Source organism: Silene latifolia, chromosome 3 (genome assembly GCF_048544455.1).
Source record: "Silene latifolia isolate original U9 population chromosome 3, ASM4854445v1, whole genome shotgun sequence".
NCBI classification, from domain to species: domain Eukaryota; kingdom Viridiplantae; phylum Streptophyta; class Magnoliopsida; order Caryophyllales; family Caryophyllaceae; genus Silene; species Silene latifolia.
Genome location: NC_133528.1, coordinates 8,960,101 through 8,978,363, shown reverse-complemented (window position 1 = coordinate 8,978,363; position 18,263 = coordinate 8,960,101). Strand labels below are relative to the sequence as shown.

The 18,263-nt window shown below is 35.8% G+C and overlaps 2 protein-coding genes across 3 annotated transcripts; one reads left to right on the top strand and one right to left on the bottom strand.

Annotated features, from left to right (window-relative positions):
• The first annotated feature begins 1,524 nt into the window (after positions 1 to 1,524).
• LOC141647075 (glycolate oxidase) lies at positions 1,525 to 4,528 on the top strand. Of its 2 annotated transcripts, none has more exons than XM_074455110.1 (11): positions 1,525 to 1,675; positions 1,800 to 1,962; positions 2,253 to 2,377; positions 2,735 to 2,781; positions 2,858 to 2,935; positions 3,000 to 3,124; positions 3,209 to 3,275; positions 3,357 to 3,419; positions 3,510 to 3,579; positions 3,792 to 3,997; positions 4,083 to 4,528. In XM_074455110.1, exons 2-11 carry the CDS (start codon positions 1,823 to 1,825, stop codon positions 4,275 to 4,277), a joined length of 1,116 nt encoding a protein of 371 aa, XP_074311211.1. In that variant the 5' UTR covers positions 1,525 to 1,675; positions 1,800 to 1,822; the 3' UTR covers positions 4,278 to 4,528. The 2 variants fall into 2 exon arrangements, with proteins under 2 accessions (XP_074311211.1, XP_074311212.1); XM_074455111.1 differs by having other exon boundaries at positions 1,645 to 1,696.
• An 11,095-nt stretch (positions 4,529 to 15,623) lies between these two features.
• LOC141647074 (9-cis-epoxycarotenoid dioxygenase NCED2, chloroplastic-like) lies at positions 15,624 to 18,056 on the bottom strand. Its single transcript, XM_074455109.1, has one exon. It carries the CDS (start codon positions 17,551 to 17,553, stop codon positions 15,793 to 15,795), a length of 1,761 nt encoding a protein of 586 aa, XP_074311210.1. The 5' UTR covers positions 17,554 to 18,056; the 3' UTR covers positions 15,624 to 15,792.
• Positions 18,057 to 18,263: the final 207 nt, after the last annotated feature.

The window sequence follows — 18,263 nt, the reverse complement described above, 5'->3', positions numbered from 1 at the left end:
GAATTGCACTTATATGATCTGAAGTCTGAACTGAACTTATACAATCTGAATTTAAATTAACTTAAATTAATTTAACTTTATTATTATCATTATTATTATTATTATTATTATTATTATTATTATTATTTGGTATTGTTATTGTTATTTTTATTATTATTGTTCTTGTTCTAGTTGTTATTGTTATTTTTATTATTATTGTTCTTGTTCTAGTTGTTATTTTTATTTTTATTATTATTATCATTTTTTTTATAAAACCGCAACTTTTATTATTATTATTATTATTATTATTATTATTATTATTATTATTACTATTATTATTATAAAAAAACGCAAACTTTTATTGAGATTAAACAAAACTTTTACAAGAAATTAGTGAGCAGCCAAGAAAGAACATTGATAAGAAAATATAGTCTAAAACACAAGGTAAGATAATAATATTTTTCCGCTTTATATACATTGGTTTGTTCATACATTATATTACAGTTACATTTCGATAAAAAATAATGAGAAGAGTGATAATTTTGTTTTAAAAATAATAACGTATATTTGTATCGAATAATTAATAATATCAAATGTTTTTGCGTCGGTTTTAAAAATACTCCCTCCTATTCTCCATTTTGTTCCCTTTTGTTGTGGGCGCAAGATTTTAGGAGGGGAATAAAGTATGAATTGTGTGAGTTGGGTGGGTTTGGTGATAGGAGAGATGAATAAATAAATATAAATTAAATAAGGAATTGTGAGTTGGGTGAGATTTGGTGATAAGAGAGAGTAATGAATAAATAAGAATTAAATAAGGAATTGTGAGTTGGGTGGGGTTTGGTGATAGGAGAGAGGAATGATTAAAATAAGAGTAAAAGTTTTCCAAAAAAGGAAAGGGGGAGAAAACCTGAATAATCCGTTTAAGGAAATAAGGAAGAAAATGGTGAATAGGAGGGAGTAATACTCCGTATATAATATTTCTAAACTAAATTTATAGGATCTAAATTGAACTTATAGGATCTGATCTGAACTGAACTGAACTGAACTTATAGAATCTGGAGTGAACTTAAATTAAGTGACTTCAAGTCAAAAAGAACAAGACCTAAAAGCAGGTTTTGTGGTTGCTAGTGGGGGCGAGTATGGGTATGAAACTATGATTTTTTTTTTTTTTGACAATCGGAAACTATGAATTTTATCTGTAATATAGAATTCACAACTTTTAAGATATAAAACTTAAAGTTACCTTCTACAGTTTTACTATAGTCATGTTCATGTAGACATGTAGTTAGGTGAGACAACGGATTGATATGTGATTCAGTTTTAGCAGGTTCAATATTAACACAATGAATGTGGAATTTGGAGTTTGGAGTTTGGAATTCATTCCTTGTACATTGTACTTTTGATACTAGTCTATCCAAATCTCAATCATTATCATCGTCAAAAAGTAGAAAAGATTTTACGAATTAATTAAGAAAGTATATAACATTTTTGGCTGAAATATTTTACTCTGTAGTTGAATACGCTAATTGGCCTGGTAAAGGTCATAAAGTGTTCCAAAGTCATTCATGGAAAATGACAAGAAGAAGAAATTTCTTCTTTGGCTGCTGAAAATGATTGGAAAAGCATTTGCTATAAAATGGGTATGTATCAGTTTGCCCATATTACCTTTGCTCTATTTTCATCACATAGCACACAGGCTAAGACGGTTCATTTTCATGTTACGTGGTTCATTAAAAACAGTACACTATCTATAACGACTATGTTGCAAGTTTAATACGGTTATGAGCCTGATGTTCATAATTTTTATAATTTTTATGCAGGTGTATTTAGGTGAGTGCCGAAAATGGGTGAGATCACTAATATTAATGAGTATGAAGCAATTGCAAAGCAGAAATTGCCTAAGATGGTCTATGATTATTATGCATCCGGTTCTGAGGACCAGTGGAGTTTGTCTGAGAACCGAAATGCTTTTTCCAGGATCCTGTAAGCTTTATCAGATTATAAAGTTGTTTACTTATATCGTTTGGTCGCCTATAGAAACTTGTAATGCGTAAATAATATTACTCTATTTTAGAATTCATGTGATTTGGAAAATGCTGTTTGGTTGCATATAAGGAACTCTCAGGGTAATAATTATTATTATTATAGCTCATTCGGAAAAAGGTCTTTTAGTATTTTCAACACAGGGTAAGACGGTGTACATCTGATCTCGTTATCCTGTCATAGACGAAGGCTGTGAGGAATCAGGGTTAATGTTATTACTGATTATGTAGGTTTCGGCCACGAATTCTGATTGATGTTACCAATATAGACATGACAACAACTGTGCTAGGATTCAAGATCACCATGCCTATCATGATTGCCCCAACTGGCATGCAAAAGATGGCACACCCTGAAGGTAATATAACCAACAATGTATCTGTTGGGTTTGTGCCTTGATCCGTATCTGTTATTGAGCTAGGTCTGTCTTGGCCTTATTAGGTCATTCTGTATTAGGTCTTAGAGAGTATTATATAAACTCTCTAAGCCTCTACCTAGCAGTCATTCTGTATTGGGCGGGCTAGGTCTGTCTTGGGCCTTATTAGCTATCACACCGTTAGTGAACCACGTAAATCTGTGCGTTTTGTCTTTATTGTTCTTTATTTGTTCTTTCTTGCTTCTGTTACAACATTAGGTTGTAGACCAAAACAGTAGGATCATAATGACTCAAGAATCAGGTAGTAATTTGTTTATTGGCTTCTGATTACGCGTGCAGGAGAGTATGCAACAGCGCGTGCCTCATCTGCAGCTGGAACTATCATGGTTTGATTCCCTCTTATAGTTTTAAGACATTCTTTCCCTTTCTGGTGCGATTCATGTTTCCTGCATGATTGTTCAGACATTATCGACATGGGCTACGTCTAGTGTGGAAGAGGTTGCTTCGACAGGACCAGGAATCCGTTTTTTCCAGCTCTATGTAAGTTGTCACATAAACTTGCTTTCGTGATTTTACTGTCATCTAATCTGCTTGTTATAATTAGGTGTACAAGGACAGGAATGTAGTTGCTCAGCTAGTGAGGAATGCTGAAAAGGCTGGCTTTAAGGCAATTGTCTTAACTGTTGATACACCGAGATTGGGACATAGAGAAGCTGACATCAAGAACAGGTACGCTGAGAAATCTGTCACTTTCGATATATAAAAATTTGTCTCGTTAAATTTATACAGTATGTTATTTGTTCATCATTTCAGGTTTGTTATTCCGCCTTTTCTGACACTGAAGAATTTTGAGGGTCTTGACCTTGGCAAGACGAACCAAGTAAGTCTTGTATTTTGAAAGCGGCCTGATATTGATTAATCCTCCGAATCATTCTAACTCTGATAGTGTTATGTTTCGTAGGGAAATGACCCTAGTTTCGCGTCCTATGCTGCAGGCCAGGTTGATCAATCACTGAGCTGGAAGGTAAATGTGTATTTGTTTTCGATTTAGCATATTCTTTGCAAGTATCGTGTGGAGACATTCTACTAATGAATCCGCCTTCTAAGAAAACAGGATGTGAAATGGCTTCAGACGATAAGCAGCCTCCCGATTCTTGTGAAGGGTATACTCACTGAAGAGGATGGTAAGATGAATTAATTTCTGATATTCTTACAGTATATAAACTCAGTACTTCTTCTGAAGCATTCTTAATTTCCTGCAATTTCCAGTATTCTTACTGTATAATAAACTCAGTAAATCTTCTGAAGCATTCTTAATTTCCTGCAATTTCCGATATTCTTACAGTATAAACTCAGTACATCTTCTGAAGCATTCTTAATTTCCTGCAATTTTTAGCGAGACTTGCTGTACAACATGGTGCAGACGGTATTATAGTATCAAACCATGGAGCTCGCCAACTCAATTATGTTCCCGCTACTATAATGGCTCTCGAAGAGGTTGTGAAAGGGGTACAAGGACGGATTCCAGTGTTTATGGATGGTGGTATTCGTCGTGGAACAGATGTTTTCAAAGCGTTGGCCTTAGGAGCCGCTGGTGTATTTGTAAGTACATTACCTGACAATATAACTGATTTTTCGACTACTTCCTAAACCCGTGTCACTTAATCAATTATATTTGTTTATGTAGATTGGAAGGCCAGTTCTGTTCTCCCTTGCTGCAGAAGGAGAGACAGGAGTCAGAAAAGTCCTTCAAATGTTACGGGATGAGTTCGAGCTGACTATGGCACTCAATGGCTGTCGCTCGCTCAAAGAAATCACCCGCGCCCATATTATGACCGAGTGGGATTATCCTCGCCTTTCTCGTCCTGTATCCAGGTCATAAGAATAGTCTCCCATGCCCTCCTAGTTATCCGAAAACTGTGTTATTCGAACATAGTTGAGTTATATGATATAGTGACGCGGACTGTGACACGGTTTATATCCGGTTTTGTTGGTTAGGTATATAATCGTCATGTCGGGTCAAATTCAGGCAATTAATACTATCCGATCATCGGAAAATATTGACATACTGATTGAATACGAACCGTTGCATATAATCATTTCATCGAATAAGTCGCATGAGTCGATTTTTGATACCATGACTACTTAAATACAATCAATTTGCTACAAAATTTAAGACAGTCTTAACTTAAGACCTCTCAGAAGTCACAACCTCATTTTATTTACACCTCTATTTAATCGGTTGTGAGAATCGTTTTAAGTTAAGACGGTTATGTAGTCCTCGAATTGGACCAGCCAGGCTAATAATGTTTCAATCATCAATGTAATAAAGAAACACAAAAACATGTGGACCAAATTATAAGCTCTTCTTGAATTGCTGTCCGACGTACCGACTCATTTTTGTTAATTATTAATACACAAATCATTAAGTTAATTGATTGTTCGTTAATAACTAACTACTCCTATCAATTTGGTATGCCCTAGGGAGTAAGGTAACAACTAACAATGTGTAGGGACCTAATTAAGACTCGACAATTTTAAATTTTCACGACTTTAACTATACAATCAGTCGTTTATAAGATGGTTTTACACTACAGTTATCTAAAACAAACGTACAAGTAGGGTTGGGCATCGGATCAGACTGGACCGGAAAAATAATGGACCGGAGACCGGACATGAAAAATTTCAATTCAAGACCGGAACGGACCGGTTGGACCGAAATTATTGTTACATACCTACTTTTTCAAATTCTGGTCCAAAAACAGGACCGGTTGGACCAGATTAAATAGGTGTACACTTGTTTTTTTATATAATATTTTAAAAATAAAATAAAAAATACAATAATTCCGATCTTTCCGGTCCAAGACCGGACCGGATTGGACCGGAAACCAAAATCTTTAAAAATGCTGGAAGGGGACTGGAATCCTGGATCGGAACTTTTAATTTCGGTTCCTGTCCATTAGATTTCGGTCCGGATCGGTCCATTTACCGGTCTGAACCGGATTATGCCCACCCTACGTACAAGTACAACCAATTACTCTTAGACACGTTAAAAACCAGTCATAAAAACCGGTTTCACAGAAACTCATGTATAAACAGCTTTACGCAAAAGTTTATGCTATACAATCAATTTATAAAAACGTTTTCATGAATAGTTACATAACAAAATAAAACAAAGAATCTGTACTCGTATAATATATGGTTACGATTTATGTGTACTCACCCTTAAGATTTTCTGGTTGTTGATTACTAGTGAACTGTAGTATATTCGCTTGTAGCCACATTATTGTCCCAACTAACATTCAATGCCGGCTATTCTCTTTTGTGCAAATTATAGTTATATGGTGTGATTATTTAAAAAATGATTATTTTATGGTAAAAGTGATTACTTTTTAGAAAATGGTCAAATTTAACATAATATGATTACTTTTTAGAAAATGGTCTACACAATTTTTTTTTTTTTTTTTTTTTTTTTTTTTTTTTTTTGGTGTAAACCATCCAGTTTAATCCGGATTCGAGTCGGGTAGGACCACTAGGGCAGTAAAGCTCTATCTCATGAGTTTTAACACGGTTGCATTTCCAGGACTCAAACACGAGACATCTGATTAAACTAGAAGAACCCCTTAACAATTAATCTAAGTACTCTGATTAAGCTACACAATAATTAATGTTCGCTTTTGAGTCCTTGGATGGGAAGATATTTGTGCCAAATAAGTTTCGCTAAGATAAAGGCAACATGAAAGGTCAATAATAAATAAATAAATAAATAAGTAAGAGAATAACGTCAAGTGAGCTCAAGTTTGTTAACAAAATCTAAGGAACGACAACAAAAATAATGAGATGATGATTAAATGGAGGTGATTCATCACTGATGCATGATGCTCAAGATTCTGGTCGTGGTCGTGATCGTGGTCATAATTAAGATTAAGATTAGGAAAATGAAATAACGTTAGTATGTTGTGCAAAGCATTACCCTTATCCATTAAAATAATGAATTTTATATAAGTGAATATGAGAGTGTGGTATCGAATCTCAATACCACTAGATAGGTTGGTAGAAGTGGTATATATGGAGCCCATTTTTTCTCCATTTCCTCAAAAGAAATGGAGAGGCAAGTATCTATTAATGGCCCGGATCGCATATTGACAACATCTGACAGTTCTAAATTTACGCATAAAAATAAAGGAAAATGAAGATGAAAGAGTAAATTATTATTTAAGAAGATTGTGAGAGGAAATGGGGAGAAAGGAAATGGAGAGGATCCATTTCCATATATATGTAACTTGCAATGTGTATGTTATATGTGGAAATGGATCCTCTCCATTTCTTTCTCTCCATTTCCTCTCTTAAACTCATTCAATAATATTTTTCCCACCAAACCTCATTATTCTTTTATTTTTACCCATAATTTTTGAGTCATTCAATGATGCCAGAATACGATCTGGACCACCGAAAGGAAATGATCTCTCTATTTCTTTTTAGGAAATAGAGAGAAACTCTTCTCGTTATATGTGCCTCTTCTTGTTTGATTCTAGGTCTTGTATGTGTTCCCAACTCTCCACCTCAGTTTTAAGAAAATTAGATGGTGTTATTGAATTCTATAGAATCTCATGACATATCGCTCATATAGAATTAATTACTTAAAATAATTATATACAAAGGTATTTAAGAGGTAGCTAGGTTGCACTTCTATGATATTTCCCAGTTTTTAGTAAAAATTTTAATATTTTTCGCGTTTTTCTTAAATCATAACTTGTTCGTCTCAGTTGAAAATTTTTCAATCTGTTAAGATCAATTTCTGACTCCGTCACTAAATATGCATATATTATTCTATGAATTTATGCAATATATTTGGTCTTCACTCATTAGTCACCAAACGAAGGAGTTCTAGCTACTTCGTAAGATAATTAATTACACATTTTGCAACAACTATAATTAATTAACCAATTACGTACGTGTATACACTTGCATGTGAATTGACTGATACGTGGATTATTGGCACAAATCATCGACTACATACCGTGTTAATTATACATTTATACTCTCTTCAAGTCACTGTTTTATTTCTTTTTCTTGTGGACATGAGAATTATGCAAATGTATTTAAGCCCTGTTCTTTTGAACTTCAAATCACTTAATTTAAGTTAACTTTAGATCCTATAAGTTGATTCGATTCGATTCGAGATCCTATAAGTTCGATTCGAGATCATATAAGTTCGATTCGATTCGATCCTATAATTTCGATTCGATTCGAGATCCTATAAGTTCGATTCGAATCCTATAAGTTCGATTCGATTCGATTCGAGATCCTATAAGTTCGATTCGAGATCCTATAAGTTCATTCGATTCGATTCGAATCCTATAAATTTGATCCAAAAAAAAGAATGCGCCCCAAAAAAAATTTATTTTATATGAAATTAAATTTGGACTACATAAAAATTTCCAAATAAAAAGGAGAGAACAAAACAGCCACTTGGAGTGACTAGAAATTTGAAATTGCATAGAAACAAATGGACTTTAATTTCTTTGTCAAAAAAAAAAATGGACTTTAATTTCAGTGTACACTTCATCTGATTTTCCAAGCTCTGTGTATATTTTCCAAAGTAGCTTACGTAATTTTCCATGGTTTTCAACATAATGATGTTTGCAAATAAATTTCCCTTAGATTTAGGCCTAGTAACTTGTAGAGTTATTGTAGGAGTAACACCTTATTTTGTTTAATTGTTTTCTAGTCTTTTTTGGATTTATATAACATTCTACGTATAATGGTCAATGTACATGTCGGTAATCTTGCTTAAGACGACGATAATATCTATTGGTATAAAAAGATCTATGTCTTAACACAAAGTTGTTGATCTAAAATCAAATACATATATAACGTTGACAACCAGGTTTGGAAATTACTCAATCGAACTGGACCTAACCTTTCACCCAATGACGAGGATCCGAGAAAAGTGACCTTACTTTATTTAACCGACCCATAAACGATATGAGTGACTAAGTGACCTGACTTGAACCGAACAGTTGAAATGAATTGAATGGATCTGAACTGAACTGAACAGTTGAAATGAATTGAATGGACTTGAACTGAACTGAACTGAACTAAACTTAGAAGTAATAAAAAAACTGAAATGAACTGTATCGACCTTAACTGGACTAAATTGGACTTATAAGAACTGAATTAAAATGATATTTCGTCTGTACACTTTTTAGAAGATTTTTCAAATCTATCATAAAAATATCATTTATTTATATAATTACAAATTATCCAAATTAATGCAAATGGATATATACGAGCAATACGGTCCTACAACATTGATATTATTACGATATCTCACGTATAAGAATATGCCGATTGCTAGGTTTACCAACACCATACGTCCATAGTTCATACCACCTTTCCACAAACAAACACACTACTCTTTCGTTGTATATTAATAATGAAAATTAACTACATGAAAGATATTATACGTTATATCACCGTCCAAAAACAAAAATTAATAAATATACTACCAAAAATATTGTAAAAGTTACGCGCATTGTTGTTGTCAAAGGAGTCGAAATCGATTAGGGTGTTTAACGTTTATTCATTTATAGATTATCGTGAGAACGACTCGAAAAGCTATATTATGTACCGTTCAAGTACCATATATTCGTGTTAACTTCTTATTGAGTCTTCTATAATCTTTGTTTTTATGTATACAAATCAAAATAATATTTAGAATTACTAGTTTATTAGTTATGAAAATAACTATTGTATAGAATAAGATACTCCCTCCTATTCCGGATAATCTTCCCTGTTAGCCTATTCGGCACTGACACAAAATTTAAAGGTTTGATTAAAATAAGCATAAAGTATTGTTGGAGAAGGTATATGTCTTAAGTGTACTATACCTATACGTAGAATGACCCCTGTCATCTCATGTTCTTCCCAAGTAATTACAAAATCGTTTTATAAGAGACTAACTAATTACGAAAAGATGTTACCTTTTCAATTAAAGAACTTCTCTAAAACGGCAACCACCACCAAACATAGGGAAAATATTCGGAAATCAATGGTCGTGTGTCCAAAAGACCAACGAAATGAGCATGTGATATAATTGTACTTGGTCTTTAAGGTCTAGGGCAAGCTTATTATCGTGGGACCAATAATATGTGTCGTCTATACATGTGTATATATCATACATGGAGTATATCGTAATGAACAAAAAGCAAAATAGACAAACGAATTTATGTGGTTCACGCACTATCGGCAGGGGCGAACCTAGAAATAAAATTTTGGAGTAGCAAATTTTTCTGATGTTATTTTATACTCATGTTAAGGTGCATATTTAAAAAAATTGAGGTAGCAAAAGTCGATAATCTTAACCATTTTCTAGAGATTTGGGGTAGCAAGTGCTACCCTTTGCTACTATGTAGTTTCCCCCCTGACTATCGGTGTGATAGCTATGTATACCAGCAGAAGGGAGAGATATTTTATTGATATTTAAGAGTTATAGATTTTCGAATTTTAACTAAAGAAGCTAAGTTATGTTATGCATGACTGATAGAAACGGGTGAGGTAAAAAAAAAAGTATATACAGGACACTCCCTAAAACCCTAAGCAGAATTATGGTAAGGCATAAACAAAATCCTAATCTTAACAGATTATTAGAACAGCCCTAACCAGATACCATTTAGGTCTCAGCGATGTTGCCTCTGAACCCCCTTCAAAGGTGTTTATTTCATCCTTAGACCTTGACAAGTTACATGATCAACGAAACCCTGTAATAGTCATTTGAAGTAGCAACTACCAGTTTTAAGGTATACTAAATCAATCATACCCTACTCGACAATGCAAGCTGCCTGATCAGCGAAATCCTGTAGTAGTCATGCGAGGAGATCATGTCAATCCTATATGTCTAAATTGGCATTAAACTCAATCAATGGTCTCCAAAGCCTTAGTATGACGGTTTTCAAAGCTAGCCCCATAAAACAGTAAATAAACTACGTAGTACAAATTAAAGTTATCTTATTCGACACGAAAGTTTGTTATGAACGCATACATCAAAAAAAGTTTCTCCGTATTAGAATGAACTTTACGAAATGATTCAATTAAGAATATTAGCCTCTTCTGTCATATTTCAATATCAGTAAACTCTAATCAGTGGCAGAGCTAAGCTTTGTTGTTAGATCGAAACTTTTAAAAAAGGCAAGTTCTTAATGATACCAAGAAAAACTCGAACAATGTAACTAATCATTGAGAGGTGACAAAATAACTTCCTAAGAGCTCCACTAGTCCCCCTAGATCCACTAACGCGGCCGACCGATGAAGGTAAAAATTCAACCCCGGTGGACGGAAAATTTGGGGGACCAAGTAGCTATCAACAATGTCCATATCGCGCCGCACATGGGATATAAGCCATACATTGATACGTTGAAGAGTTATAACAAGCTCGTGGATGTTTTGCAATTGATGGAAAATACATGGTCGAGTTGGCAAATGAATTATGCATAAAACCAAATAGGTCCACTTGTATAGTTGTATGCTAACTTATTTTTGTCTTAGGTTTGTTCAGTGGCGGAGCCATAATTTGATCTTAATGGGGCGAAAAATCTTAGCAGAAACAAGAGATTAATAGTTTAACGGAAACTCGAAAAAAATTGGAAAATTTTAACTAAAAATTTTGAAATTTTCGACTGTCAGCAGGGGCGAGCGTCCCTGCTAGTCCCCTAACTCTACCACTGAGTTTGTTTTTACGGCATCATGTCTCATTCTTGTGTCTTCAGAAGCATGGCACCCAACCCTTTGTCCTTCACTTCCTTATTACGGGTCCCGATTACCGATAGATGGTGATGCCCGATTTGAACTGAACTGTATTGAATTTGAATTTATTAAAGTATACAGTAATATCCAAGTTAAATTTGTTTGTTCATTTAGCTATGTCATTTTACAATTGTACAAATATGTTTTATATGAATAGTATGATGATTGGATTCACTCGTAGCAAAAACTTTGCGTTGTCATGCTCCTATTTGAATTTAATTTGATTTGATTTGATTTGATTTATGATTAAAGTTTATTTCAGCCTCAACATGTATGCAAATTATCTGCTTCAATCGTATAGAGACCTTTTTTTTTGGAAGGAAATCGTATAGAGACTTTGGCGTGTGCAATGGGCATGCATGAGACATTTTATGGACAATGACATTACAGAAAATTCACGTAGCATTCTTAAACTTTTTCATTTTGTACATGTTACTCAACTTTTTAAGTTTGTATGACTTTGTATACATAATACTCTTAAACTTATATTTTCAAGCACGACATGTCATTTTTATCATACTTAAAATTTTTCAATCGATGATAAATCATAGATCAGCATTCAGCATTGGGCAAATTTTTTTTTTTTTTTAATTAGATTACCTCTTCGAGATCTACTATAATTTGATAAAACAAAAATAGTCATTCCAAAATTTAAGATCGACGTTATGGTTGATTTAAGATTTTTGCAAAAAAAAAAAAAAAAAAAAAAAACTCTAATTAAAATGCGTCGGTCGACATTTTTTTTCTCAAATTGTATATTAGGACTAGATAAAACATTTGAGAACAGAAATTGACCGATTCTGAATTGCAATATAGGCGCCATGCTCAATTCAATTTTTTTCATAGCGACAAAAAAAACATTTTATGCAAGAAAATTAAACATGAAGGTAGAGCAACTCTAATGGCAAACTACAAAGTAGACTTTGTTGTTTGCCTTTTGTAGTTTGCCTTTCCACATCATATTTCTAAGCTACATACAACATACCTACTAAGCTACATTGTCATCCAATGGTAAACTACAGAGCATATTTCTGTGGTCCAAATTTATTTATACGGCGGGGTATTGTGTTTCCTTAATTTTTGTCTCAAAATGAAATGAGAAGTTTATTGTGAATAGGAGGAAGTATATTTTAAATTATTTTTTGATTTTTTAGTTACTTTTTTTTTACCATTTAAAAGTTAAGTTACAAGTTAAGCATATAACTTGGTAGAGCTACATCTGCTTATAAGCATGAGCATATTTTTCGTCTTCAACGGTTACATGTTGCTTGAAAACTTTTGATAATTGCAAACACAACCCTAAATGCAGTCATTGAATTGGAGTTGCTCTTAGAACAAGTTCAATGGTGTAGTTTAAGGCATTGCTTGTAATTTTAAGAAATTACAATCTAGTTGCTACACCATTGGAGAAGGCAATATAGAGTGTCTTGGCTTAAGCTACTTGCTTACATGGGTCCACAATTACCAAGCAACCAATAGAAAATTAGCTAATTTCTTATTTATTATTATTTTTGCTTTATTCTTATTATTTGATTTAGAGTAAATTATCAAGCTCTCTCTTTTAAAATACACTTTTAAAATTTTCTCCCTTTTAAAAAAAAGTTTACAAATTACACCAAAAGTAATGCAAAAATTTAAAAATTGCTCCCCAAACCTCTTTTTTTACATTTTTATGACAAAAAAGCCCTTGATTTTTCTTCTCATATGACGAATATGATGGTGGATTTTGGGTGGAGGATTGTGGTGGTTGACCTTAGAGTCCTTGGCTGGTAGAAGGATGGTCAGAGTTGTAATGGAGTTCGATAATCATATGAGAAATAAAAAAATGAGGGGCATTTTTGTCATAAAGATGCAAAGACATGGGTTTGCGAGCAATTTTTAAATTTTTGCAATATTTTCGGCGTAATTTTTAAACTTTTTTTTTAAAAGGAAGTAAGTTTTAAAAAGTGTATTTTAAAAGGAAGTTATTGATAATTTACTCTTTGATTATATCAAGCTAGTATAAATGTAGCTAAACCATTAGATAACTTAGTAGCTTAGAACTTTAGAACTATAGAAGGGTTGTAACTTAGGAGATGATGTGGATTTGCCAAGCTAGAAGATTGCTGCTTACCATTGGACTCCAAATATTGGGTATCATATGAAAATTGGCAAAGTTCAGGGGTCGGGTGAATCTTCCGATGACATTATTGGCTCAAAGGAAAACTAAAATCAAAAAATTGTAATGTAAGTTAAAAAAAAAGTAATGAAAGACATTTAAAATGCACTAAAAAGAGAAGAAGTTAATTTCCTCACATATATACTCTATCTTTTCATTCGACATTCAAGGTTCAGAAACTCGGACCCTTTTTTTTTTTTTTTTTTTTGACAACAAGAGGATACCTTACATTATTTCAAACGTTACAGTGTAAGATATTCGACTAAGTAGCACCAGACACATGAGCACCAAATCTAGTGCTACCAAGCCGATCCTAAGGGTTACATAAACATAAAAGACACTAACAACAGCTAGAAAAGCATTAAGGGTAAAGTGGTAATTGCAAGCGATAGAGCCACGGGCCATAGAGCGAGCTTCAAACACACGGAAGATCTCCAAATACCGTCGATACATACGAGCCGCAGAGCGACAAAAGCAAGGTGTACTTACGATCTTGCGAAAAGATCGTAGAAAGACAAAGTGGAGAACAAGACGACGAAGTCCGCCCCCGATGGAGAATAAACTCCTACACCTTAGAGATTGAACCCTTAGACCGTAGGACCAACAGCCCAAGAAATACAACATGCGATGCCCAACTCGACCACGAACCCAATGGGACAGGACACCCAAGCTCAAAATCGGGTGCAAAGAAACCAAAACCCTATTAGGAAAGAAAGCCATGACACTGCGAGCCACCCCTAAGATTAAGGGACAGGACACCCATAACTCAGAGGATTTTATTATTATAAACAAAAGCATATAAAATAGCGATAGCATGAGAAAAGAGATAAAGACCACTGAAGCCATCCAATCCAACGCCTCAGCCTACCCACCTTAGTCCAACCCAAACTCATCACAAAACGACTCCAACACCAACACTGACCCACACCAGTCAAGACCTCAACGAAATCATCACAGCACCCAGGACAGAAAAAGGCAACCCGCGACCGCCACCGAAACACAAACACCACACGATGACCAGAAAAACCCAGACAATCCCGACAGCATCAAAACGGCTTACATGCGACCCCAACAACCCCACAAAGAAACAGAGACCTAAACCACGCAAAAGGAATCAAAGACACTATAACGAGACCCGATTCACCAAAAGACACCTCCCAGGACCACCGTCAAAACAACCAACTAGACCCAAAAAAACAGACGGACACAAAAGAGAATGAAGAGGGACCGAAAGGTGGGGGGAATGAGGGGATCACCAAAACAGACCCAAAACACACCCTATAAAAGCAACGAGAGGCAACGGATGAGCCACCGAACCTCTTCGACCAAAACAGAAATCGACAACCAGCCTAAGGGTGGGGGGAGTGGGGGGATCACCCTGGGGTGGTAACGACAGAGACGGTGACAGGACAAGGTGACGAAAGGGCGGGGACGACAGTGAACAAGACCCAAACCGAAGGGGAGACACAACCCCAAAGACTGAAAGAAACCAAGAACCAAGGGAGCCACCAAACTGTTGGCGGGGCAAAACACCAGGGGCCGGGAACACACCCAACAACGCATGCAAGCCCGAAGAAAGCAAGGAAACGAAGATCGTCGGAGAACAGCCGGAGCACCGAGCAACCACCACGGCAACACACACACACACCCACGATCAGCCCCGGAACAAAAGACCCGATGATTAGCTGAGGTAACCGAGAGACGCCGGCGCGGGGTCAGTGAGGGAAGGTCGAACGGCGAAATGATGAGCGATCGCTGGAGATGGGCCAAAGGAAGACCCCATCTCCGGCGAAAGGGTGACGGCAGGTGGGAGGCAAGAGAGTGGTTGGAGGCGGCGGCGGCGCAAAATAAATTAGGTTTTTGGTTTGGGGGTTTTTTTGAGAGAGAAGGGAGAGAAAGTTTTTAGAGAGAGTTAGAAACTCGGACCTTTATTAGTAAGCAAACTATAAAAAAAACATTACACTAGGTAACATGATACTAAAGTATTTACATTCATACTTAGGATAAGTCTTGAACTTTTTTTAAACGAAAAGAATGATTACTAATATATATAAGTAGTAAAGTAGACAAAAATAAAGTTAAAATAACATGCTAAAAACTACTTAAATTAAGTTGAACAAAAGAATTACAGTATTTTAACAAAAAAAAACGAGTACAAAATTCTTTCAATTACGATAAAGTAGATCCGACGAAATCAAAATCAAAGTACATGTAATTATGTAAAACATGTAGAATATACCGAAGTGATAAAAATGTACCAAAGTATATCCAAAATCCTCTAATTCTATTAATTCCTTAACAAAAAAAAATAACCCCTTCGCTAAAAGAGCCCTCCGGGGACTAATTTGCAAATATCCCTCTGGCAGGCCTCTTCTTGTAAATACAAAAAACTATATAATATGACCATAATTTTACCGTGTGACAACAGCGGTAACTAAGCTTGTCCAAGTAAATCCTTAGCAGTAATAAAAGTACCATGAAAACCATACGGAACTCTTGAAGGAAGTTTTACGGTTGCCACGAGTTCCATACTCATGGCATTCACAATTTGGAGCTCCGAAACCGAGTTCGTCTCATCGTGAACGAATACAAGTATATGTCCGTCATCCTCGTTGATTGAATTTACGTCTCGTGGTAAAAATAACGGTTCACCCCCGTATTTTTCACTGCCGTAAATAAACTTATTTATTTTCCCGGTAAATAAATCAACCTTAGCAAAACCGGACACCTTAGGCCACGGTTCAGCAATTGCCAAGTACACAAACCGGGTTTTTCTACCTAATTTGTTCCTATTAACCATACCCGCTTCCAGGTTCACCTGATCCGAACCCGATAAAATCTCCCTACGGGTCGATTTACCCGTTTTTAAATTTAACCTGATTTCCGATAACACACTCGTCAAATTCTCGTGGCATTCGTTGAAAATCGAATCCGCGGGCGTCATACATGACCCGATTACGACAATCTCGTCGGTTTCGGGTTCTTCCCAGGAATTCCATAGATGAAAGCAAAAACAATCTGGTACATCAATCCACACCATTTCATCGGAATTCTTCGCATACTTGCGAAGAATTCCGAAACGGGAGGTTTTCTTTTTGTCGTAGACAACTGGAGAACCTCCCGTTATCATCTCAGACAACTTAAACACTACCTGACTATCCGGGACCACAACATAATTCTCGGTAATAGCGAAATCGTGAATCATTGTTGGCGAGTCGAGTTCAATACCGACGTCAGGAGATTTCCTGCCGTCGGTATCGAACCAGAAGTACTTCAGATACGGTCTCTTAATAACGTCATAACTTAATGCAAATAACTCACCCGAAATTGGATCGACCTTAGGGTGAGCGATCATAGTGGACGTAAGTTGTCCTTCAAAATTGTACCTACCCTCCGTTATAAGGTCACCCGTTGGGGTGACCTTAACGTGGTAAGGAATGTCGTCTTCTGACATAGCCAGAAGACGATTATTAAAAAACACGACACCAGCGTTAGCAACGCCGGTGCCGTTATTTTGGTCCAACAAGCCCATCAACGCACGGATATAAAACAACGCTAACCGTCCAATACCGGTATGACCATGTAACTCACCAATGGACTTAGGAAAAATGGGCCGGCCCAATTCCCGTTCTTGAACCAACCGGTTCGTTTCAGTGAACCGGCAAGCGTAACTTGCCGACCCATCGGATTGAAAATGTACCGTATGAATCATCCCATCACCGTCAAAAAGATGGTGACCGGCTAACGGTTCATGTAACGGGTTAGCCCCGTTACGCACATACGCACCCGTTATACAACTCGGTATCTCCCCGGTTACCGATAAATCATGTATAACGGGTTGCTCTGGTACCGGAGCGAAATTCCCCGCAATTTGGACCGTTGGATCAGATGTACTTGGCAATGGTGTAGTTCTCTCCCAAGTATTCAATGTTCTTTCGACCGCGTCTAAGGCGGTCGAGGCCGCCTTCCGTAACGGGTCCCATAGATTTTTTCTAACGGTTGTTTTCAGTAGTTGGGGTGAAGTTTTCTCTGGTGTGATAAGTGTAAGAGAGTCAAACACTTTTGTTTGCTGTAATGAACAATTTTTGTAATTGGGAATTTTAACTGGGTTAATTTTACTAGACGGTTTTACCCATACACTAGTATTACTACTACTACTAGTACTTGCTACCGCACCCGTAAAACCCATATCCATGTACGATTCTACTATCCGATTCAAAACCGTCTTAAAGAAAACACTCTGAAAAAGAGTTAAAGAGGGAGAAAAAGAGGTAGAGGAATTTTTGAAATTAAAGAAGTGTTGTGTTGATTTATCGCTTTAATTAAGCAATATATATAGGGGTGGTTACAAAAATGTGGGGTATATAATGAGGTCAGGAAGGACTACGTGTCCTTTATTTTTGGAAATGATATGCAAGTATTTAAACACAAAATGAGTCGAGTAGGAGACTTATTAGAGTACCTGTATTCAAGGGTTTTGACACGGCACACTCACATTACGTAATGATGATGATACAGCGTTATTAGGTGGTATGATGATATAGCGTTTCTGGGTGATAGGAGTGTTGATATCACACTCTAATTGTATGTGAGAGGATGATACTGAGTGTTGGTTCCGTGTTTAGCGTCACCTAATTTTTCCGCTGAATTTTCTATGTTGGGTGGTATGATGAAACAGCGTTTCCGGGTGGTAGGAGTGTTGGTACCACACTTTGATTTTAAATGCCTTTATATAAGACATTTTATATTGTATGTGAGATGATGATCATGCTGAGTGTTGGTACCGAGTCTTGGCATCACCTAAATTTCCCGCTTAGTTTTCTATGTTTTGATTAGTTTAAGTTATTTTCCTATGTATATGGGTTTGCTATTGAGGTCACTCTCTTGCTATGATATTCATTTTGG

Bases quoted from the DNA above. Each gene is read 5' to 3' on its own strand.
- LOC141647075 (XM_074455110.1), top strand. From the start codon at position 1,823: ATGGGTGAGATCACTAATATTAATGAGTATGAAGCAATTGCAAAGCAG. The intron at 2,378-2,734 runs GTAATATAACCA...TTACGCGTGCAG, and splicing joins AAAGATGGCACACCCTGAAG to GAGAGTATGCAACAGCGCGT. The intron at 2,782-2,857 runs GTTTGATTCCCT...ATGATTGTTCAG, and splicing joins CTGCAGCTGGAACTATCATG to ACATTATCGACATGGGCTAC.
- LOC141647074 (XM_074455109.1), bottom strand. From the start codon at position 17,553: ATGGATATGGGTTTTACGGGTGCGGTAGCAAGTACTAGTAGTAGTAGT.